This window comes from Panthera tigris, chromosome E3, assembly GCF_018350195.1.
Source record: "Panthera tigris isolate Pti1 chromosome E3, P.tigris_Pti1_mat1.1, whole genome shotgun sequence".
NCBI classification, from domain to species: domain Eukaryota; kingdom Metazoa; phylum Chordata; class Mammalia; order Carnivora; family Felidae; genus Panthera; species Panthera tigris.
In genome coordinates, this window is record NC_056675.1 from 18,646,292 (window position 1) to 18,670,808 (window position 24,517).

Below are 24,517 nucleotides of genomic sequence, written 5' to 3' on the forward strand. Positions count from 1 at the left end.
GCGGCGATGGCTGCTGCTCCGGGGCCGGAGCCCCTCCCTCTCCGCCGGGGGGCCGCGGTTGAAGTGGTTCTTCTTGGCGGCGGCAGCAGCGGCCCGCGGGGCTCGGGCCGGGGAGGTCGGGGGACGGCCTGGCGCAGATACATCGCTTGCCGGCGGAGACAGCGTTGGCGGCGGCGACGGCGGCGGCGGCGGCAGCGAAGGCGACGGAACCTCCTCTTCCCCCTCCCGGGCCAGAACATCGCCCTCGCCGACGCGGGGGACGGCCTAGCGGAGGTACGTCGCTTCCAGCCGAGGCGGCGGCGGCGTCGGCGACAGCGGCGGCGGCGGCGGCTCCTCCTCTTTCTCCTCCTCCTCCTCCTCCTCCTCCTCCTCCAAGGCCTGAGCAAGTATGCCACAGGGGTCTACATACTTGGGGTGTAGTGAGGGCAGTATCCTGAACACAGACATGTATCACACACCTGGAAGCACGAGGCTCGAGTGTACTTTATTCATTCGTGACACAGAAATTATTGAGCGTATCCGTTGTGCCAAAGCCTTCTTTTTTGAATGGTTGGTGGGTATTCAGTTTTTGGGAACACATGATGAATAGGACTGACGTGGCGTCTGAGGGCAGCACCATCCACCTCGTGGGAAAAGTCAGGAAGCAAATAATTCCCTGTGAAATCCATAATTACGGTTTTGTGTTGAGTGCTGAGAAATACGGCATGCCATTCGAGTTTGTCATTGAGGCAATAATGTTGAAGCTGAGATCACAAGGCTGAATGCAAAACGGGGATATAGGAGGGTGTTGGGGCAGAGCAGGGGAGTGCGAACTGTTAAAGGAATGAATAGAATGCCCTTGAAGCTGGGGCCACTAGGGAATGGAGGTGGGGAATGCCAAGGTTTTGGGTTAAGGCTCGCACTTTTTGTAGGTTCTTGGAGACTAAGCGTAGTGATTTAAAACATGGACCTTGGGGCCGGGCTCTGTCAAGCTGATCCCAGCTCTGCCACTAAACCATTCTGCATCAAGTTTCTTGATCGGGCTCTGCTGCTGATGCTGTGACTCCCTCTCTTTCTGCCCCTCTCCTGCTCATGCTGTGTCTCTTTCTCTCAAAAAATAAATAAATGTTTAAAAAAAAATTAAGAAAGAAAGAAAGGAAGAAACCACAGATGCTCACGTCCTACTCTAGACTCACGGAATCAGAATCTGCTGGGATAGGTCCTGGGCTATAAAGACTGGGCGTGTTTGCCATCTGGGTGCATTTCATTGAAGCTTCTTTTGCACTGGCCTTTCCCTCATCTGAAAAAAACATGCAAAAAGATTGTGAGAATCCGTAAGTTAGTGTTTTAAGACATGTTGTAGGTCTCTCTCCTTCAAGTTCTGTGATATCTTCACCGTAATGTGTTAAACCCTTCAATCTTGTCAAAAGATCACGTTATTAAATAGGGATTCCTTGCATGAACCGTGGGCTGTCTGTCGTCTGAGTTTTGAAGTGGGGGGATAACAATGGTAACCCACCTTCGGGATGTAAGGATTCAATGAGATCACAGACACGTGGCAGTTAGCACAGGATCTGGCACAGCGTGAAGCCTTCAATAAATTGTTACTACTGGTTTTGATTTCCCTCCATTGCAAACACTGTTTGGTTGAAGTTACTGAATATGTCATACCTGTGGATCAGGCTGGTTCCCCCCGCCTTAGGTTAAGGCCATAAAAGCCCTAATTTAACACAGGAGCCAGTTAGCTTCCCAGGACTCGTGCGGTTCTGTTACTTCTCTTGCAGGTTGTTCCCTCCTTCCTTTCAGAGCCCTCCTGGGGATAGTAGTGACGTGAACGGTGTCAGACGGCTGTCGGCAGGATTAAATGTGGCGCGCTCCCCACAGTGCCTGGCACACGGCAGGTGTCGAAGACTGGTGGTTATTATCAGCACTGTCCCAGTCGTCATCGTCAGTGCCGTGACCATCAGCATGGGCCTGTGCTCTCAGTCCTGCGGTCCTACAGCGAGAACTCTTCTGAGCGGACATTCTGGGCTTATGCTTAAAAATTCCGTGGGATTCCGCAGGTATTTTCCCAGCACTTACTGTGATCGCTAACTCTCGCCACTACCCATCTCCCCTCTCCTTGTCTTCTCCGTCCTGTGCTGCCCGCCCAAGGCAGTTCCCTCTGTTGTTTACCCCTGACCCCCTCTCCCCAGACCCTCCCTGTGTCCTGGGAAATTCCCACTCCTTAATCGCCAGCCTCGTCTCCTTCCTCAGCCTCTCCTTAGCCATCTCTTCCCTCTCTTTGCTTTGACCCTGGTCCTTCCCCGGGGATATCCTTTTTTGAAGTCCTCTCAGATGGTGCCTCTGTTTTCTCATACCCCAGGGTATGAGATTTCAGGATCAGGGGTGCAAGATTAGTGTCCTTGTTCTCTGACCCCCCCAACCCCCCGTTTCCTTGAGATCCATGGTCCCCAGGCGGAGCATCCTCTCTTCCTCCTCATTACTGTTTTCTCCGGGTTATTCACCTGATTCGTGGACGTCTTGGGTGCCCGGCCCACAGTCCTCCTGTCTGTCTCGATCTTCTTGCCATCAGCCCAGTCGGCTTCACTCTGCGTGTGGAGGACCCAGGCTACGCACAGGGCACTCATTTTCTGGAACGCCTCGTCTGTAGGGATCACCTCTTCTCATCCATGTCTGTCACCATCGCCGCGGTGGCACCCTGTGTTTCCGCCCTGGTGCCGCACCACCTCATGCGTGAGCAGCGCGGCCCCTCTCGACCCTGATCTCTGCTTTCCACCTTGCTTGGTCAGTTATTTCTGCTATGTCCTCAGGGTGTTTTTCCTTAGGACCTGAGGGGTTTTGGGGTTTTTTTTTTTTTTTTTTCTGTCCTTTAGATGCCCCTCTAGGCTGGTATCTCTGAGTAGAGCTTAGAGTTTCCCCTGAGATGGCCCCCCGAGAAGGACAATGGTGGGGACAGGCTTGTAGGAGGTGAGGGAGGGAGCCCTGTGGATGTCTCTGGAAACGGTGTCCCAGGCAGAGAGCAGGGAGGGTAGGAAGGCCCATGGAGGGAGCAGGCCTGACTTGTTCCAGGAAGGACCAGGCCAGCATGAGGGAGAAGGAGGTGGGCTGAAGGGGCCTTAGGGACTTGTGGTGGTGTCCAATGGAGAATTTTGACCCGAAGAACGAGGTGACCTGACTTGGGTTTTAATGGGATCACTCTGGCTTCTCTGTTGAGAGCAGCCTGTAGGGAGCAAGGACGGAAGCAGGGAGATCAGTTAATAGGCTGATGGAATATTCCAAGACAGAGGCGCTGATGTCTTGGGTCAGGATGGTAGCACCGGAAGGGCTGAGAATCGACCAGATTCTGGGTACGTTTTGAAGGAGGAGGTGATGGGATGTGTTGACAGATTGGATGTGGGTGAGGCCAGTGAGTGAAAGAAGAAGCCAAGCCCTCTGGCTCATCTCAGATGCGGCTCCCACCAGGAGGCCCCTGACACCTGCAGACCAGGCCCAGCCCCTCCCGTGTTCTCTGTGCGTGTCCTTGGCGGCGGTCAGTCAGCTGCGGCGTAGGCAGGCGTAGTGTTGAACGTTTGTCTCCCCCCCGCGAGAAGAAAGGTGTGGGGAATGACCGTGTCTGCCTTAGCCACGTGCCTGCTAGACCCATTTCTCAGGCGGCCAAGTGACGAGGAACTGAATGCCGATGCTCAGGGTTGCACTTCCCGATGAGGTCTCCACATTCTGCTGTTCTGTTTCACTGGATTTGAGTGGTCTGTCTGTTTTAGAAGCCAGGCCCGGGGCTGTAAGACTGAAATCCTGTTGTAAAAATTACAGAAGTCAATCTGATTTCCACCGAATCCAAAAATGTCCCCCTTGAGGTGCAGGTGGGTCACAGGATCACCTCCCTGGAGAGGCGGCATTTTCCCAAGGGCCCAGGCCTTTCCAGCACACGGATTGCATCTTTGCAGCCGTGCCCAGAGAGCAGGGCTTGAGAGATTGATCTGAATATTTGAAGGTGGGCGCTGCTGCTTTCCATCCTCAGAGAAGATGTGTCACTTTAGAATTAGAATATTCTGGTGAGGATAAATTAGCTGCCCAACTTGCCCATCACGAAGGTCCCGTAAATCGTGGACTTTCTGCAACCCTCCTCATGTTTTCAAAAAAGCAACAAATTAAATTTTGGAAAATATCAATGAAAAACAATGGTTTCAAATCTAGAATATTAATTGTTTTTAATGATTATGTTTTTAAGATTTTTTCAATTTTTTAAACATTCTTATTATTGATGTTTTGTTTATTTATTTTTGAGGGGGAAGGTGGAGGAGCAGAGAGAGAGAGGGTGAGAGAGGCTCCATGCCATCTACGTGGAGCCCAGTGTGGGGCTCGGTCCCACAAACCATGAGATCGTGACCTGAGCCAAAATCAAGAGCCAGGCGCTTAACCAACGGAGCCACTCATGTGCCCCTAAGATTTTATTTATTTATTTTTTGTTATTTTTTAATGCTTATTTATTTTGAGAGAGAGCGCACGCGGGGTTGAGGAGGGTGGCAGAGAGAGAGAGAGAGAGAGCGAAAGAAAGAATCCCAAGCAGGCTCCACTCTGTCAGTGCAGAGCCTGATGTGGAGCTTGATCTCACAAAATGTGAGATCATGAGCTGAGCTGATACCAAGAGTCGGATGCTTAACTGACTGAGCCACCCAGATTCCCCTACCCCCACCCGCAAGATTTTGTTTTTAGGTAGTCTCTACACCCAACGTGGAGCTCAAACTCACAACCCTGAGATCAAGCATCACATACTCTTTGAGCCAGCCAGGTGCCCCTTAATGGTTAATTTGTTAAAGGGCCAAAGTGAATACTCTTCCCCAACTCATTAGTCTAATTTGAATATACCGTACATATAATTTTTTGTCTCCTTTTTTTGTTGTTGTCATAATGGCTGAACAGTATTCCACAATGTGGTTTTAGTTTATGTGACTGTTCTTCTGTTCATTATTTGGGTAGCTATGATTTTGCTATTAAAATGGGGTTGCGATAAACATCTTTGCATGTGCGTTTCAGTTTTCCAGTGAGATGGATTTCAGGGGAGAAGCCTTTGCAAAGTGGTCCTCGAAAGAGGTTGTGTCCGTTTCTGTTCTCATGGTAAGAGAGATGCTAAACACAGAATATTCTCAGTCTCTTAAATTGTTTGTCAGCTGGCAGGTGGATAATACCTCTTAAAAATTTTTATTTTATTTAAAAAACTTTTTTATTATACTCACTAGTAAGACTATTTTTATTAAAAAAAATTATGTTTATTTTTGAGAGAGAGAGAGAGAGAGAGAGAGAGAGAGAGAGCAAGCGGGGAAGGGGCAGAGAGAGGGAGAGAGAGGATCCGAAGCAGGCCCTGTGCTATTAGCACAGAGCCTGACGCGGGGCTCGAACTCACAAACTGTGAGATCATGACCTGAGCTGAAGCCAGACGTTCAACTGCCCGAGCCACCCTGGCGTCCTAAGACTGAGCATTTTTAGTTCTTCACTATCTCTGATATTTTTTTACATGACGCCTTTCTCCTTATCATTTTCCTAACTGGGTTTTTGGGGTTTTGTTTCATTTATGTTTTTATTGGTCTGTAAGAACTTGTCATATGTATGGTAGTAGTCCTTTGCCTACGTATGTGTTCCATTATTTTCTCTCAAACTGTTGCTTGTCTTTAAGTTTAGCTTGTACCATACATTTCATGATGCAGAAATTCTGAATCTTTATGGTGCCAAATCTGACAGTCTAACTTTATGGCTTGGGGCTTTTGGGTAACGTTTTATGCGACCATTTTCAATCACTGCCTTTTCTTTCAGCACTTTTACGGTTTTGGCTTCTATTGCTTAGAGCATTCATCTATCTTTATAATTTTGTATGTTATAAGTTAGCGGTTTTTGTTCCTACGCTGTCCGTTGATGGTCTGTATCCTCCATTGATTTGAAATATCACTTCCATACTAAATTCTTACGTATACTTTAGCACAGCAATGCGTAGATCATCCTTGACTTCCAGTCGGAATTGCTTTTTTCATTTCGATGCCTAAACATTTTGACTTGCGAAGTGTTAGTCGTGACTTGCCAAGAGCTCCTCTAGCTTGGGGTAAAACAGGGTTGTATCAAGGACTAGCACAATCTCCTTAGTTCATCTGAGCAGCTGCACTCCAGGAAGAAAGAAAAGAAAGCGATACTAACCAAAGCGTGTGTTTGAGTCTGTGAAAGCAATAGATTTTCAGGGAGTCCCACCCTGTAGACTTCTACATACTTCTCATTGGCCAGAATTGGGCAGGTGACCTCACCCCTAGCTGCAAGAAAGTATGGGAGGGGAGAATTTCTCAGGGGGCAGATTGATACCTCAAACAAAATGGGGGTAAGGAGGAAGGGGTAAGTGGATATTGAATGGGGCACTGGGAGGGTCAGCTATATCGCTCATCTTTCTTGTTCTTCAGAATTTCCCCAGGTATTCTTAAGAGACAGAGGGAGAGGGGAAGGAAGAAAATGGAGGTGGGAGAGCAGGGGTGGGAGGGTCATGATTTATAAAATAAAATGCTCAGGTCTTCAGTGTTCAGTTTGATGAGCCTTAACAAGTGTATATGGTTGACTCTTGAACAACATGGGTTTGAACTGCACTTATATGTGACTTTTTCAATAAATGCAGTACAGTACTCTAAACGTATTTTCTTTATGATTTTCTTAATATTTTCTCTTTTTTTTAATGCTTATTTATTTTTGAGAGAGAGAGAGAGAGAGCATGCACGAGCAAGGGAGAGGCAGAGACAGGGAGAAAGAGGTCCAAAGTGGGTTCCGCACTGACAGCAGAATGCCCGATGCAGGGCTCGAATCCATGAACTATGAGATCGTGCCCTGAGCTAAAGTCAGACACTTAACCAACTGAGCCACCCAGGTGCCCCTCTTCATATTTTCTTTAGCCTACTTTATTGAAAGAATACAATATATAATAAATCTAACGTACGAAATACATGTTAATCAACTGTTAAGACTTCTGGTCAACAGTAGTCAATTTGTAGTTAAGTTTTTGGGGAATCGAAAGTTATATTCAAAGTTTTGATTGCACAGGAGGTTGACACCCCAACCTGTGTTGTTCAAGAGTCAACGGTATATCTGTGTACCACCGCCCAAACAAGATATAAAATATATCTGAAACTCTAGAAACTTCCCTTGTTATATGTTTCTAATTAGTCTCCTTACCCTCACCAGTCATTTTCTGGTTTCGAAATCTGTGGTAGATTAGATCTGCCTGTTTTCGAGTGTCATGGAAATGGAGTCATACAGTATGTGTTCTTTTGTTTTCTTTCACTCAACTGTGTTCCTTGAGATTCACCCATGTTGTTTGCGTTATCAAAGATAAAGCCAGGGGCGCCTGGGTGGCTTGGTCACTTGAGCATCTGTCTCTTGATTCCGGCTCAGGGCATGATCTCACGGTTTGTGGGATTGAGCCCCATGTCTGGCTCTGCATTGACAGTGTAGAGCCTGCTTAGGATTCTCTCTCTCTCTCTCTCTCTCTCTCTCTCTCTCTGTCTTCCCCACCCCCTGCTCCTCCTTTGAGTGTGCATCCACACGCACACACAGTCTCTCAAAATAAATAAACATTAAAAAAAATTTTTTAAAGATAAAGCTAGATACTAGTTCACGTGGTGAGGACAGAGTTTAATCAGTAATTAACTATTCCAATAAGGAAAAGAGTCCAGAGTGAATGAAACTCAACTTCAGTTTGTACAGAGGAGATTTTAAAGAGAGAATGAGGGAGGAAAGTTGGGGGTGAATGAAATCAGAAGTAAAAAATTACAAAAGCCAGGAAAGGTATTGGTTCATGTGAAACCACCTGGATTTGCTCACTGGGAGACAGGGACCTGATCTTTCAGTGTTGGCTAGAAGAAACAATGGATGCTTTTGGCAGCCTTGAGTGTTCTCGGGCAGGCACTAAGGGGTACGGGAATCATCCTAGGGGTGGAGCCTTGAGCTGTTAAAGTCTACGTTAGTGTTTGTTCGAGTCTCTATACAGTAAGTCAAGGTTGAAGCCTAGTGGAGAAGAGGGCTCGAGGAACCTGGCTAGAGTTTGGTCAAGGAAAGAGTCTTTGTCAGTGTAGTTTGTTCCTATACATGTATGAATACACCATGATTTGTTCGTGTGTTCTCCAATGATAGGACATTTGAGTTGTATCGAAGTTTTTGGTCATTGTGAATAGGCTACAAGGGACATTCTCATACAAGTCTTCAATTTCTCTCAAATAAATGTCTAGGAATAGAATTGCTTAGTCACAGGTTGGGTATATATTTAACTGCTAGACTAATTGCCAAAGTGGTTTATCGCTTTACACTTCCCACCAGCAATATATTGAAACTCCAGTTGCTCAACATCCTTGTTAACATTCTGTATTGTCAGTGAGGGTGAAAGAGCATCTCAGTATGGTTTTAAATTGCACTTCCCTGGTGACTAATGATCTTAGGCATCTTTTTGTGTGCTTACTGGACATTCCTACATCTTTCGTGAACTGTCTGTTCAAGTCTTTTGCCCATTTTTGTTCTTAATGGTCTTTGGTTTTGACTCATTGGAGTTTATTCTATATTCTGGATAGGAATTCTTTGTCAGAGAGATATATTGTACGTATACATACATGGGTAGGAACATTCAAATTGAAAACATTGACAATAGCATCCAAAAACCTAAACTGGGTAGGAATAAATATAATGAAAGACGCAAAACACCTTTACACAGAAAACCGTAAAACATTGTTGAGAGGAATTCAAGGAGACTGAAATAAATGGGATATATGCTTTGTTCATGCATTGGAAGATTTGATGTTTTGAGATGCCTGTTCTCCCTGACTTGATCCGTGGAATCAGTGCAATCACCGTCAAAATCCTAGCCATCTTTTTTTTTTAGAAGAAATTAACAGATTGTTTCGAAAATGTATATGGAAACGTGAAGGGTCTTGAATAGCCAAAAAAGTCTTCAAACGAAGAGCAGAGTTGAAGCACTTAAACTGCTTAATACTGCTTAATTTGAAGACTTGCAGTAAAGCCACAGCAATCAAAGTCTTTGGCATAGAGATAGATCAGTGACACAGAATAAAGAGTCCAAGAAATAGACCAAACACAAGGACTGTTGGTTGATCTTCACCTAGATTATCAAGCCAATTCAGTGGGCGAAAGGGACGTCTTTTTAATGAATAAATCTGGGTAAAGTGGAAATTCAAGTGGAAACAAAATGGACCTTAGCCCCTACCTCGTTCTTTACACATGAATTTGGGATGGATCATAAACCGAAATATAAAAGCTAGAACCATAAATCTTTTAGATGAAACCATGAGAGCATATGTTGACAACCTTGAGGTAGGCAAATGTTTTGGATACAGAACCAAAAAAAGCACTAATTACAAAGGAAAAATGGATGCATTCAGAAAATGAACGGGCAAGACAGACTGGGAGAAATATTCAGACTACATGCGCTTAAGTGTTTTATTTTTTCCAAAAGAACTTTCGCATTATTCAGGCCCAAGACATCCTGTTACTATATTCTGTATTAACTGGGTTTTTTGTTTGCTTAAGTCAGATAGGAGACATTGTACGATGGGAACTTTCTGATTGACTTCTCCTACTTAACTCACCCTCTTGTGAATGTTGGTTCCTTTTTCATAAATGCCTTGCCCACTAGTCAATGAGTACTTACAGTGGAGGCAGTAGATTTTAGATCATATTAATCCTTGTAAAGTAATTGGGTGTTAGCTGAAGCCAAAAGGCAATACCAATAGCCTCTGTTGGGAAGAAACGATAGCGTGTGAGTTCATTGAGGCTCAGTTTTGTTTTTTGTTGTTGTTGTTTTTTTTAGGTGATTCAACACTTAAGGCCTTGCGGATCTACTTAAGAAAGCAACAGAGCTCACAAGAAAAGAAACAAACTGAAAGTCTGTTTAGGTACAAAGTCTGTTGCCCTTAAGACTTTGCTTCCTGCCTTCCATTTATAACCAAGAATAAAACTACCAAGAAATAGAAACAAAAAAAAAATGAGACTAAAAAAAAGAACAATAAAATTAACAATAAGAGGTAGAGCAGTATCTTAGGCTAGTATGCAGTAGGTAGTTCCGATTTCAAACTTAAAAATTGATGCTAAGAGTATCGGATTGATTTTTGCAATTACATTTAAGTACGTTGTATGTATGTGTATGCGTGCATACGTTTCATATATGTGTTCAATGTATAAATATATATGTGTGTGTGTACATTTATACACACACGCGCGCACACATGAACACACACACATACACACACACAGATATCATTTAAGCAACTGAAGTGTCGGGGGAGGGATCCAAATCCAGGTGGGTAAATAGGTTTGAAAAGCAATAGAATGACATTTTCTACAAGGTTCCGCAGCTTGAGGGACCGACCTTCACCTCAGTGTGTAAAGCAGTGCCTTCCACAGGGGGTCATTATGAGGGTTGTAGGCGTTCCGTTCCTATCGGTCAAGCATTTGGAATGATGCCTGGCATTGTAGTCAGCTCTCAGGAGTGTTGATAGAAGTAAAATGAACCTGGCCTTGATCCTCACTTCCTTTCAATTTGCATTAAATGCCACCTAATCTTCATGAAAATCCAGACTTGAGGCCTTTCTCAACATCTCCAAAGGTCGGGCCAGACAGCGGGCCCAGATTCTCACCTGGGCCCAGATTCTCACCCGGCCCTGTGGTAAGACAGGCACCGTCGGGGGACGACCCTCACCTGGTATAAGTCAGGCCCTGGTCGACGTCGCTCTTATTTTATTATCATTAGCCTGGCCCCCTGAGGATTGGAGTTTGCAACCCTGACCTACCTAAAGGCTACTACTACCTAGGAGAACATTCAGGCCTCCAGGGAGAGCTTCCATCTTGGCAGAAACCGACACCCAAAGAGACACTCCCTCCCAGAGCCTCACCCACGTAGTCAAGTCTGCTATCAGGCCCCCAGATTCCTGTCCTCCTGGACTCATCGACCTCACAACCAAACGCTCAGGTTCCTCACCTTGATGCACCCCTTCCTCCACACCCTCCACGCCAACGACCATCCGCAGCTACTGGATTCTCTGCGCCACGGATTTCCAAAAAGCTCTTTCTTTCTGTTTAGCAGGACTAGAAAAGACCACACTTCCTGTCTCCTGCTGGGAAGAACACCCTGGTTATCTGGCAGGGGAGGGGGCTCAGCACTCTCCCATTCTAGGCCCCTGTGGCTTGGGTGGGGCTGACTCCATTTCCCTGTCCAGGCAAAGGCCACTGACCCCATCAGATACCTTCAGAGTCAATCCTGGGGCTCTGGCCACAGTGAAAGGTATTCTTTGTCCCCCTCGGACATGAACTGAAGACGCTGGAAGTCGGGTGGTGGAGGGGTGGGGGTGGGGGGGCCGATTCCTGCTTAAAGACACAGCTTCCCTAAAGAGTGGAACCCCTGAATCCAGCCCTGGCTGCAACTATATTGCTTTTGGACTCTTTTCCTCACATAGGAGCCAATCAAATTCGCAGCTTGGCTTATAATAATTCCAGTTGGTTTGGTTTTGTGTGTTTTTTTCCTTTTTCGTCATTGAGACAGAGAGCGGGGAAGGGGCAGAGACAGAGAAGATCCCAAGCAGGCTCCGCACCATTGGCACAGAGCTTGATCCCAGGAACTGTGAGATCATGACCTGAGCTGAAATCAAGAGCCGGATACTCAGCCAACTGAGCCACCCAGTCGTCCCTCGAGTTGGGTTTACTGACAATCCAAAGAGACCTACCTACGGGGCACCTGGGTGGCTCACTGGGTCAAGTGTCAGACTTCGGCTCCGGTCAGGATCTCTCGGTTCGTGGGTTTGAGGCCCGCGTCAGGCTCTGTGCTGACAGCTCGGAGCCAGGAGCCTGCTTCGGATTCTGTGTTTCCCTCTCTCTCTGCCTCTCCCCCGCTCATGTTCTGTCTACCCTTTTCTCTCAAAAAATAAAAATTAAAAAAATTTTTTTCTCTTATTAAAAACAAATAGGGACGCACTCAATACAAAAGAAGTTTGAAAGAAGTGTTGTAAGATAGAGGGGAAAGGCTCTGGTCAAATTTTCTCCTGTTTGTTTTGTTGTGTTGTGTTACCTCTCTCCTTCCAGTAAGGGCAGAGTTTCACTTAGTGTGTCAGCCATCCCTCCTATACCTCATGGTATAGAAGCATTTTTGCTTGCCTATCTCTTCCACAAGTCTGTGGAGCCCCTTCAGGGCAGAAGCCGGATTTGTATTCACTTGGATTCTTTTCTACTTTCCACAACGGCACATAATTTGGGCTCAAGAAGGGTCTCTTGAACGGATGAATCAAGCATCCTAATTCTCTTCTTTGGGATGCCCACTCAAGAGACCACTGCATCATCCTTGCGCCTGTGATACACAAACCATCCTCCGAAACAGACTCATGCACCCATTGTCCACAAACTGCATCATGAGAACTCACTTCTTCTAGCCATTACGAATTCTCCCACATGTCCATCCCACAGAACCTCACTGTGGGGTGACTCACGAGGTCCTCATTGTCGGGAAGAGAATACTTCCTCGCAGGACACCACTCAGAACTCTATGCATCTGTAACAGACACAACGGGCGAGCCACTCACACACAGAATATCACTCCTGGCTGCGGCGGGGGGGCGGGGGGACGGGGGGAGGTAACTTCTCTGCTTTCTCGCTTTCCTCTTGACCCAAATACCCCCCAAATCCCAATCCTGATGCCTACGCCACTAACACACAATTACAATTCTAGGCTCTCTCTTGCCTCCCTTTTTCCTCCCTAGTCCTTCAAAACTCTTGACGTGGAAAAAATACAAACTTATCGAGGGACTCAACAGCAGTAAAGCCAAAGCTTCCCCAGGAAACTGTTTTGACTTTGGGAGCAGAAATTGCCACACCCCTAACACCTCTGTAACAGCTGCTGCTTCCACTGGCATCTAGCAAGAAAGATTTTCAAACAGAGTCAAAGGTCAGGGCCATTATGACAATGCTAGCACGAATCACTATTTACTCTATCCAGCTTTCATTTTCCCTTCTTGGGCTCACACCACCGGAGCGAGCTGGTAAGAACTAGATGTGTGCTAGATTGACAAATGTTTATGGAGAATCGACCATATGACAGGAGCCACAGCAGAGCTGGCCAAGGAAACAGAAAGACGGCAAGGACTCTCAAGGCGTTCAGTCTAATGGAGAATACTAACAACTAAACAGGAGTTGCATTATAGAAAAACAGGTGCTATGCGGACGTATGTAAGTGGCCAGGAGAGGGACTCCCAACACGTTGGAGCATCACAGAAGGTCTTTTAGAGGCAGTGACCTTTACCTGGACACCTAAAGAATGAGTAGGAGGCAGGTCTAGGGCAGGTGAGGTGAAAGGAGCTTTGGAGAATTCCAGGTAGAGGCTAACAGGGAAGAAGGCTCGGCGGCCTCTGGCAACCGAAAGGAGGCACATATGGCTGTAATTCGGCAGCGTGAAGGGAGAACCTGCTACACAGAGGAAGCCGGAGCCAAAGAGACCCTGAGTGGCTTGATAGCTTGAAAAGTCTCAGAACTTTGTGCAAAAGAGCAAACACCCCTTTCCTCATGAGATGTACAAACTGGCCAGAACGACAATGTGACACGTGTCTTGAGAGTCACTAAATACTGATTTCACAATGCATGTTACTGAGAATCCGGGGGGGGGTGGGGGGCAGAAAACTCCTAAGGAGTGATCTTGTAACTCATTCACAGATGCCTGCTTGAAGCTTTGGGCCCCACGACTATTCCGTCTGCCTTCCCCTTGGCACTCCCTATTCCTATCATTTTCCTACAAATGACAGGAAGGTAGGCACTGCTAGGCTGTAGGGATAGGGATCCACTCTGGAAACAGGATAAGTGCACACGGAGATAATAGGGTGGGGGTAGCAACGGAATTGAACAAAACTAAGCAAAAAGTTGGGGGGGAGGAACGAAAGTGTAAAAGGCAAATATAGAAAGCTCAAGGGGAAGTAAAAGTATTTTCAGACACACACAGAAAAGAAGTGTCCCCACGTGCTCCGGCTAAACCAAACGCCCCCTTTTACTCAACTGTTGAAAACAAAGAAGAAGAAAAAGCAATGAAAAAGTCACACTTTCATACCCCTTCTCGGAATAAGCAGTCAACGGGTACAGGACAGCTCACTGCCCTGAAAGACCTTGAAAGATTTACCCCAGAGAACACAGCACACGATAATCAACCTCCAGAGGCTCTCAAAACCACTACAAACTCCGGTCTCTTCTGTCATTTCATAATCGATCGTTTCCTGTCAAGCATTAAAGCGATACCAGACAAACCTGGAGAAGGATTTGCTCCCCAATCCAAAGTGAGAAAAGCTGTTTTGAAAGCCCCCCCTCTTTTTGTTTTTCCATTTGCCCAAGGCGTTTCCACAATTCTTTCCTCCCGGTTCCAAATGTCTACAGGTCAAGAACTTGAGCAGTCCGGTCCATTAGGGGCCACGGTTTGGAGACGGCACACCCTCCAAAGTCCCTCCAAGGGAGTCCTGAGTCTCCCTAAGCGGCTCTCTTGGGCTCTGATCGCCCCTTACTTATTGACTGCCATCAGGCACTTGGAGGTGGACGGCCGGTCGGCAGCGGCCAGGCGACCCGGAAAGGCTGAGAATGCCGCCCCCCAGAGCACCATGCCCGCCCGGCCTCAGGTACACCAGTTAGCCGAGTTTTCGCCCAAGGCAAAGCCCCGGGAGAGGGGGGCAGGCCCGGGGAAAGCATGGGTCCAGACCCCAGAGGACGATGCTCAGCGGGGCCGGGACAATGGGCGGTGGGGACCCGAGCGGGGGGGGGGGGGCGTCCCGGGAGGCCGGCCCGCCCCGCTGTTCCTGAGGGCTCGGGCGGCGGCCCCGAGATGGCCGCCTGGCCGCTGCGTGGCGCAGCCCTCGTCCCTGGCCCGCCGCGGACCCGGCGCGGAGCGGGCGGCCGGGCGGCCGGGGCCCCCGCGGGGCAGCGGGCCCGCCCCGGCCCGGGCCACGACCCCGACCCCCGGTCCCCGGCCCGCGCGCTCCCGGCGGGCCCGGCACGGCTGACTCACCTGCCCACGGTCTGGTTGGCGAGCTGCTTCATGCGGTTCAAGGGCAGCGGCAGCGGCGGCCCGCGGGGCTCGGGCCTGGCGCGGCTACATCGATTCCGGGCCGAGGCGGCGGCGGCGGCGGCGGCGGCGGCTGCGCCGGCTGCGACTGCTACTGCGGCTGCTGTGGCGACTGAGCGGCGGCTGCGGCTGCTATTGTGGCTGCGGCGGCGGCGGCGGCGGCGGCGGTTGGGCCGACTGCGGCTGCTACTGCGTCGGCTGCGGCTGCTACTGCGGCTGCGGCGACTGAGCGGCGGCGGCGGCGGCGGCCAAGGCGGCTGTGGCGGCTGCTGCTCCCGGACCGGCGCCACGCCCTCGCCGCGTCACTTCCAGTGGCCCCGCCCGCCGGAGGCCGCGCGCGGGGCCAGACGAGCGCCAGGCTCGCCGCTTGGCCCCCGCCCCCCAACCCGGGCCGCTCCGAGGAGCGCGCGGAGCCCCGCGTCCCGACGCCTCCTAGGATCCCGACTCCCCGCCCCGGCTAGGCCGCGCACCGTTGGGAGGGGGCGGCGGTTCGGGATCTCGCGGTTCCTGAGTTTTAGCTCCGCACTGGGCTCTGTGCTGACGGCTCGGAGCCTGGAGCCTGCTTCGGATTCTGGGTCGCCCTCTCTCTCCGCCCCAACCCTGCTTGTGCTCTCTTTCAAAAATGAATAAACATAAAAAAAAATTTAGGGGCGCCTGGGTGGCTCCCTGGGTTGAGCGTCCAACTTGGGCTCGGGTCATGATCTCGCAGTTTGTGAGTTTGAGCCCTGCGTCGGGCTCTGTGCACACAGCCGGAAGCCTGGAGCCTGCTTCCCATCCTGTGTCTCCCTCTCTCTCTCTCTGCCCCTTCCCCGCCCATGCTCTGTCTCTGTCTCTCAAAAATAAATAAACGTTAATAAATTTTTTTTAATTAAAAAAAACAGTGGCTTCTTCTTTTTTTGCAATAATTTTTTGATGTTTATTTTTCTTGTTTGAGAGTGAAAATGGGGGAGGAGCAGAGAGAGAGAGAGGGAGAAAGAGGACCTGAAGGAGGTTCTGCGCTGACGCAGGCGGGGCTTGAACTCCAGAGCTGAGAGGTCACGAGCCACAAGATCACAAGGCACAAGATCACAACCCGAGCCAAAGTCAGATGCTTACACTGACCGAGCCCAAGGCACCCCAAAACAGTGCTCACTTCTTACCAGGGTAGACATTGGTGGGTTTGGAGGCTCTGGCCAAAGGAAGACATAGACGTACATTTGTCTATATGGGAGGAGAGTATTCTCCAACCGCTTTGTTTGGGTGGAGGCCCACTCCATGTGGTCTGATTTACAAGTAACAGCATAAATCGGCTGAAGTAAAATTAACAACAAGGAATATGTTGCCTCCAGAACCCCCAAAATACGGAAAGATTTGAGACTTGTATGTCCTCAACAAACGTGTCCAACAAATGTCCTCACGGTAGGATGTCATACCCGTGCTCTCGGAGAAAGATGGGTAAGTTAAGATCCTGCCTGCAAAGATGACATGTGATAGCAGAAGGGTTCGGGTGGCCTGTGCATAACAGGGTAAAACATGTCCCCTTCAAGCTCAAGGGAAAGGTGGCTGAGAGGACATTGAAATGGGCGCTGAACAGAACCTATTAGCCAAATCTATAAGAAAGAGCAAAATATGTACCGTCTTTAAATTTGTTGGGATCCCAGGTGTTTTAAGGGTAGCAGGGTTTATACGGCTACTTATGGGGCACCTGGCTGGCTCGGTCGGTCGAGCGTCCCACTTCGGCTCGGGTCACAATCTCGCGGTCCGTGAGTTCGAGCCCCGCGACAGACCCTGTGCTGACGGCTCAGAGCCTGGAGCCTGTTTCGGATTCTGTGTCTCCCTCTCTCTGACCCTCCCCTGTTCATGTTCAGTCTCTCTCTTTCTCAAAAATCAATAAACGTAAAAAAAAAAAAAAAAAAAAAAAGGAAATTAAAAAAAAATGAAATAAAATCTGAAAACGTCTGAATTCCAAAACTCATCTGGCCCCTAGGGTTTTGGAAAAAGGACCGTGGGCCTGCTGTACTTTTCACATCCATGTTTAAGAAAATAGACACACACGGCAGGTAGGAGCGTAATAATATTTGTACGTGGATTTATACTTGGATTGATTACGAGGGCATCTGCCTACATTGGAGACACAGAAACAGAATGATAAAGGCCAGACATCGCCAGTCCGACAAGACTGCGTGGTGTGCATACTGACTCTGGGACCCTATACCATAAACCCATGTCCAATCTCAGGGGCAGGGGCCTGCCGTGGACACACTGGGAACCACGACCACAGACATCATTTCCTCTTAGAATAACATGCTGCCTTCACGTGTAAAACCAATGCCATAAGGCCACACATGACCACATCTGTTTAGGGTTCATTTTGGTTCAGTGAACCATGGGCTTTCTTCACGCACCTATAAACAACCCTGTTTGATTTCACAGGAGGTAAAGTGGATGACCAGGCCACGGAAGCTCGGATTCAGAAGTCGTGGGGAGAAAACATTCCTTTCCTCCTCTGCTCTATGCAGAGGCTGGACGGGATCCACTCAGACCGGAGCGAACCAAGCACAGCCACCTCCCCTGGAAAAGGCGGAGGAAGTCGGGGTGTGGAATAGGTGAGGGGTGGAGAATGTTACCGCTGATAGAGAGAGGACACGGTGTGCGGTTTGCGACGCCGAATACAGAAAGGGCCGTCTCGCGGAAGAGAGACGCAGGCATCGTGGCACCAGAGGACTCCCCTGGGACTCACGGGCAGAGATGCCTTTGACTCACGTTGCCCCTAACGCAATGGGCTACCTCGCGAGGCAGAGACTCACTCCGCTGCTCCTGGAGAAGGTCGTTGAGAGATCCATGAGCAGGGAGGGGTCCGCAAGGAATGTACCACAGCAGGACAAGCCAGGTAGGGACCCGGGCACACTGGACGGTCGATGCCCCACCCGGACGGGACAGCACCTACGCAGCTGCAGCTACGACGACGTGTACCTGCGCGAGGGCGCGATGCCAGGCTTCGCTAGGTCTTGCAAGATTGGAGAAGCAGCAGGAAGTCCAGGTTTCCACGTGAAAACTCCCAAGTGTTCAATATGGGCCGGGCCAATGATTGTCAGAAATGCTTCCACACGTAAGAAACCGACCAAATGGAACGCACCTTCACCCTGCAGGCAAACATCACGGATCTTTGGTTTTCACGATTCACGTATCCAGAATCTCAAAGGACTCAACCAGGCTTTCCCAACCTCACCACTCTTGACATTTGGGACCAGATAGTTCTGTGCGGCGAGGCTGTCCTGGGCGGTGTAGGCTGGTCAGCAGCATCCCTGGCCTGTGTCGCCAGATGCCAGGAGCACCCCACACCCGAGCCAAGTCACGACAAAAACAAAAAAGTCTCCGGCCATTGCCAAATGTCCCCCAGGGGGCCATCCCTGGCGGGAGCCGCTGGACTAAAGCAACATCCAACTCTCAGCTTCCAGGATTTTGTGGAAGCGTCGTCACACAGAATTCTAACACGGGGTTTCTGAAAGAAAGAGTTGCCTGCGTGAAGTAAGGACTCCTATCTGCTTTGGAAGCAGAACCCTGGTTTCTGATGAACGGCAGTGCTCTTCTTAACTAGCCCGATGACCTCTTTGAGTCCTCGCTTCCTCATCATTAAACCAGGAGTAAATAACATCACCTCTGGGAGTTGCTGTGGAGAAGGCAGCGAGAGACTTGACTCAAAAGCATCTAGCCCAGCAAGTCAGCAAGCACCAAAGACATTTCATCCACACGAACCCTTCCCTGGCGGGCAGCCGGCCCAGTGTCTACAGTCGGAAACACACGGGGTCCGGAGTCACACCCCGGCCCCAAGTCCTGCCTCGGCCACTCGCTGGCCGGGCAGACAACGGCAGGTCATTTTTCTTCTCTCTAAACCAGAAATGATAACAAGCACCAGTAGGTGAGACCAGGCCAGGTGGTTCGGTACAGCGCTTGGTAAACCAAACCAGGAGACAAGTAGTGATGATTACTACTCTCGGATCTCTGAAACGTTTCTGTAAAGGACAGGACAAGCTCGTCGACACATCCAAGAACTCAGAAGGTAGCCATAGGAGGGTGGGGTGCAGGAGGAAAAAGAGAAAAATCACCACAGGAATCTCCACCTCCCCAACCTGTTACACAAGCAACTGCCCTCTGGTGACCCACAGACCAACTCTGGCCACAGATGTATTTTGTTTAGTCCCGCTCAGGGTCCTGGTGGTTGTTTTCAATTGGCATTAAATGCCACCTAATCTTCATGAAAATCCAGACTTGAGGCCTTTCTCAACAACTCCAAAGGTCGGGCCCGACAGCGGGCCCAGATTCTCACGCGGCCCTTTGGTAAGACAGGCACCGTCGGGTCCCCCACGGCCCTCACCTGGTCTAAGTCGCTCTTGTTTTCTTCTTCTTAGCCTGGCCCCCTGAGGCTTGGAGTTTGCGACCGTGACTTACCTAAAGGCTACTACTACCTAGGAGAACATTCAGGCCTCCAGGGAGAGCTTCCATCTTGGCAGAAACCGACACCCAAAGAGACACTCCCTCCCAGAGCCTCACCCACGTAGTCAAGTCTGCTATCAGGCCCCCAGATTGCTGTCCTCCTGGACTCATCGACCTCACAACCAAACGCTCAGGTTCCTCACCTTGATGCACCCCTTCCTCCACACCCTCCACGCCAACGACCATCCGCAGCTACTGGATTCTCTGCGCCACGGATTTCCAAAAAGCTCTTTCTTTCTGTTTAGCAGGACTAGAAAAGACCACACTTCCTGCCTCCTGCTGGGAAGAACACCCCGGTTATCTTGTGGGGGAGGGGGCTCAGCACTCTCCCATTCTAGGCCCCTGTGGCTTGGGTGGGGCTGACTCCATTTCCATGTCCAGGCAAAGGCCACTGACCCCATCAGATACCTTCAGAGTCAATCCTGGGGCTCTGGCCACAGTGAAAGGTATTCTTTGTCCCTCTGGGACTTGAACTGAAGATGTTGGAAGCCGGGGGGTGGAGGGGTGGGGTGGGGGGGCGATTCCTCCTTGTAGACACAGGTTACCTAAAGAGTGGAACCCCTGGATCTAGCCCTGGCTGCAACTATATTGCTTTTGGACTCTTTTCCTCACATAGGAGCCAATCAAATTCGCAGCTTGGCTTATAACAATTCCAGTTGGTTTGGTTTTGTGTGTTTTTTTCTTTTTTCGTCATTGAGACAGAGAGCGGGGAAGGGGCAGAGACAGAGAAGATCCCAAGCAGGCTCCGCACCATTGGCACAGAGCTTGATCCCAGGAACTGTGAGATCATGACCTGAGCTGAAATCAAGAGCCAGATACTCAGCCAACTGAGCCACCCAGGCGCCCCTCAAGTTGGGTTTACTGACAATCCAAAGAGACCTACGGGGCACCTGGGTGGCTCACTGGGTCAAGTGTCAGACTTCGGCTCCGGTCACGATCTCTCGTTTCATGGGTTTGAGGCCCGCGTCAGGCTCTGTGCTGACAGCTCGGAGCCTGGAGCCTGCTTCGGATTCTGTGTTTCCCTCTCTCTCTGCCTCTCCCCCGCTCATGTTCTGTCTACCCTTTCTCTCAAAAATAAATATTTACAAAGAAAAAATTTTCTTTAATAAAAAAAAAAAAGGGGACCTACTCAATATAACAGAATTTTGAAAGAAGTGTTGAAAGATAGAGGGGAAAGGCTCTCGTCAAATTTTCTCCTGTTTGTTTTGTTGTGTTGTGTTGTGTTACCTCTCTCCTTCCAGTAAGGGCAGAGTTTCACTTAGTGTGTCAGCCATCCCTGTATAAGGACTTACCTCATGGTGTATAATCATTTTTGCTTGCCTATCTCTTCCACAAGTCTGTGGAGCCCCTTCAGGGCAGAAGCCGGATTTGTATTCACTTGGATTCTTTTCTACTTTCCACAACGGCACATAATTTGGGCTCAAGAAGGGTCTCTTGAACGGATGAATCAAGCATCCTAATTCTCTTCTTTGGGATGCCCCACTCAAGAGACCACTGCATCATCCTTGCGCCTGTGATACACAAACCATCCTCCGAAACAGACTCATGCACCCATTGTCCACAAACTGCATCATGAGAACTCACTTCTTCTAGCCATTACGAATTCTCCCACATGTCCATCCCACAGAACCTCACTGTGGGGTGACTCACGAGGTCCTCATTGTCGGGAAGAGAATACTTCCTCGCAGGACACCACTCAGAACTCTATGCATCTGTAACAGACACAACGGGCGAGCCACTCACACACAGAATATCACTCCTGGCTGCGGCGGGGGGGCGGGGGGACGGGGGGAGGTAACTTCTCTGCTTTCTCGCTTTCCTCTTGACCCAAATACCCCCCAAATCCCAATCCTGATGCCTACGCCACTAACACACAATTACAATTCTAGGCTCTCTCTTGCCTCCCTTTTTCCTCCCTAGTCCTTCAAAACTCTTGACGTGGAAAAAATACAAACTTATCGAGGGACTCAACAGCAGTAAAGCCAAAGCTTCCCCAGGAAACTGTTTTGACTTTGGGAGCAGAAATTGCCACACCCCTAACACCTCTGTAACAGCTGCTGCTTCCACTGGCATCTAGCAAGAAAGATTTTCAAACAGAGTCAAAGGTCAGGGCCATTATGACAATGCTAGCACGAATCACTATTTACTCTATCCAGCTTTCATTTTCCCTTCTTGGGCTCACACCACCGGAGCGAGCTGGTAAGAACTAGATGTGTGCTAGATTGACAAATGTTTATGGAGAATCGACCATATGACAGGAGCCACAGCAGAGCTGGCCAAGGAAACAGAAAGACGGCAAGGACTCTCAAGGCGTTCAGTCTAATGGAGAATACTAACAACTAAACAGGAGTTGCATTATAGAAAAACAGGTGCTATGCGGACGTATGTAAGTGGCCAGGAGAGGGACTCCCAACACGTTGGAGCATCACAGAAGGTCTTTTAGAGGCAGTGACCTTTACCTGGACACCTAAAGAATGAGTAGGAGGCAGGTCTAGGGCAGGTGAGGTGAAAGGAGCTTTGGAGAATTCCAGGTAGAGGCTAACAGGGAAGAAGGCTCGGCGGCCTCTGGCAACCGAAAGGAGGCACATATGGCTGTAATTCGGCAGCGTGAAGGGAGAACCTGCTACAGAGGAAGCCGGAGCCAAAGAGACCCTGAGTGGCTTGATAGCTTGAAAAGTCTCAGAACTTTGTGCAAAAGAGCAAACACCCCTTTCCTCATGAGATGTACAAACTGGCCAGAACGACAATGTGACACGTGTCTTGAGAGTCACTAAATACTGATTTCACAATGCATGTTACTGAGAATCCGGGGGGGTGGGGGGCAGAAAACTCCTAAGGAGTGATCTTGTAACTCATTCACAGATGCCTGCTTGAAGCTTTGGGCCCCACGACTATTCCGTCTGCCTTCCCCTTGGCACTCCCTATTCCTATCATTTTCCTACAAATGACAGGAAGGTAGGCACTGCTAGGCTGTAGGGATAGGGATCCACTCTGGAAACAGGATAAGTGCACACGGAGATAATAGGGTGGGGGTAGCAACGAAATTGAACAAAACTAAGCAAAAAGTTGGGGGGGAGGAACGAAAGTGTAAAAGGCAAATATAGAAAGCTCAAGGGGAAGTAAAAGTATTTTCAGACACACACAGAAAAGAAGTGTCCCCACGTGCTCCGGCTAAACCAAACGCCCCCTTTTACTCAACTGTTGAAAACAAAGAAGAAGAAAAAGCAATGAAAAAGTCACACTTTCATACCCCTTCTCGGAATAAGCAGTCAACGGGTACAGGACAGCTCACTGCCCTGAAAGACCTTGAAAGATTTACCCCAGAGAACACAGCACACGATAATCAACCTCCAGAGGCTCTCAAAACCACTACAAACTCCGGTCTCTTCTGTCATTTCATAATCGATCGTTTCCTGTCAAGCATTAAAGCGATACCAGACAAACCTGGAGAAGGATTTGCTCCCCAATCCAAAGTGAGAAAAGCTGTTTTGAAAGCCCCCCCTCTTTTTGTTTTTCCATTTGCCCAAGGCGTTTCCACAATTCTTTCCTCCCGGTTCCAAATGTCTACAGGTCAAGAACTTGAGCAGTCCGGTCCATTAGGGGCCACGGTTTGGAGACGGCACACCCTCCAAAGTCCCTCCAAGGGAGTCCTGAGTCTCCCTAAGCGGCTCTCTTGGGCTCTGATCGCCCCTTACTTATTGACTGCCATCAGGCACTTGGAGGTGGACGGCCGGTCGGCAGCGGCCAGGCGACCCGGAAAGGCTGAGAATGCCGCCCCCCAGAGCACCATGCCCGCCCGGCCTCAGGTACACCAGTTAGCCGAGTTTTCGCCCAAGGCAAAGCCCCGGGAGAGGGGGGCAGGCCCGGGGAAAGCATGGGTCCAGACCCCAGAGGACGATGCTCAGCGGGGCCGGGACAATGGGCGGTGGGGACCCGAACGGGGGGGGGGGGGGGGGCGTCCCGGGAGGCCGGCCCGCCCCGCTGTTCCTGGGGGCTCGGGCGGCGGCCCCGAGATGGCCGCCTGGCCGCTGCGTGGCGCAGCCCTCGTCCCTGGCCCGCCGCGGACCCGGCGCGGAGCGGGCGGCCGGGCGGCCGGGGCCCCCGCGGGGCAGCGGGCCCGCCCCGGCCCGGGCCACGACCCCGACCCCCGGTCCCCGGCCCGCGCGCTCCCGGCGGGCCCGGCACGGCTGACTCACCTGCCCACGGTCTGGTTGGCGAGCTGCTTCATGCGGTTCAAGGGCAGCGGCAGCGGCGGCCCGCGGGGCTCGGGCCTGGCGCGGCTACATCGATTCCGGGCCGAGGCGGCGGCGGCGGCGGCGGCTGCGCCGGCTGCGACTGCTACTGCGGCTGCTGTGGCGACTGAGCGGCGGCTGCGGCTGCTATTGTGGCTGCGGCGGCGGCGGCGGCGGCGGTTGGGCCGACTGCGGCTGCTACTGCGTCGGCTGCGGCTGCTACTGCGGCTGCGGCGACTGAGCAGCGGCGGCGGCGGCGGCCAAGGCGGCTGTGGCGGCTGCTGCTCCCGGACCGGCGCCACGCCCTCGCCGCGTCACTTCCAGCGGCCCCGCCCGCCGGAGGCCGCGCGGGGCCAGACGAGCGCCAGGCTCGCCGCTTGGCCCCCGCCCCCCAACCCGGGCCGCTCAAAACAAAACAGCTAGGGACGGACGCCTGGGTGGCTCGGTCGGTTGAGCGTTCAACTCTTGACTTCAGCTCAGGTCATGATCCAGGGTCGTGGGATCAAACCCCACGTCGGGCTCTGTGTGGAGGGTGGTGCCTGCTTGGGGTCCTCTCCGTCTCCCTCGGCCCCTGTCTCCCCCCGTTCCCCGCTTGTGTATGCACGCTCTCGCTCTCTAAAATAAAAAAATAAAAAATAAACAAAACAGGCAGAAATGAATGATAACATGGGGAGAAATTCCACCAATGTTGACATCAGAGGGCTCCTTGAGCAAAACCAAAGAA

General features: G+C 50.4%; 1 protein-coding gene and 1 long non-coding RNA gene across 7 annotated transcripts; one reads left to right on the top strand and one right to left on the bottom strand.

Annotated features, from left to right (window-relative positions):
• Positions 1 to 6: 6 nt before the first annotated feature.
• Positions 7 to 10,531, top strand: LOC122234644. Of its 5 annotated transcripts, none has more exons than XR_006212515.1 (4): positions 7 to 386; positions 1,764 to 2,766; positions 5,017 to 5,097; positions 9,821 to 10,531. XR_006212515.1 is itself a non-coding variant. In XM_042971889.1 (4 exons), exons 1-4 carry the CDS (start codon positions 7 to 9, stop codon positions 9,822 to 9,824), a joined length of 744 nt encoding a protein of 247 aa, XP_042827823.1. In that variant the 3' UTR covers positions 9,825 to 10,531. The 5 variants fall into 5 exon arrangements, 3 of the variants coding, with proteins under 3 accessions (XP_042827823.1, XP_042827825.1, XP_042827824.1); XM_042971889.1 differs by having other exon boundaries at positions 1,764 to 2,042; XM_042971891.1 differs by having other exon boundaries at positions 7 to 273; positions 1,786 to 2,042.
• A 6,597-nt stretch (positions 10,532 to 17,128) lies between these two features.
• Positions 17,129 to 20,291, bottom strand: LOC122234649. Of its 2 annotated transcripts, none has more exons than XR_006212529.1 (2): positions 19,705 to 20,291; positions 17,129 to 18,210 (listed from the first exon to the last, which is right to left on the bottom strand). It is a non-coding gene; the product is annotated as an uncharacterized LOC122234649 (long non-coding RNA). The 2 variants fall into 2 exon arrangements; XR_006212528.1 differs by having other exon boundaries at positions 17,129 to 19,080.
• Positions 20,292 to 24,517: the final 4,226 nt, after the last annotated feature.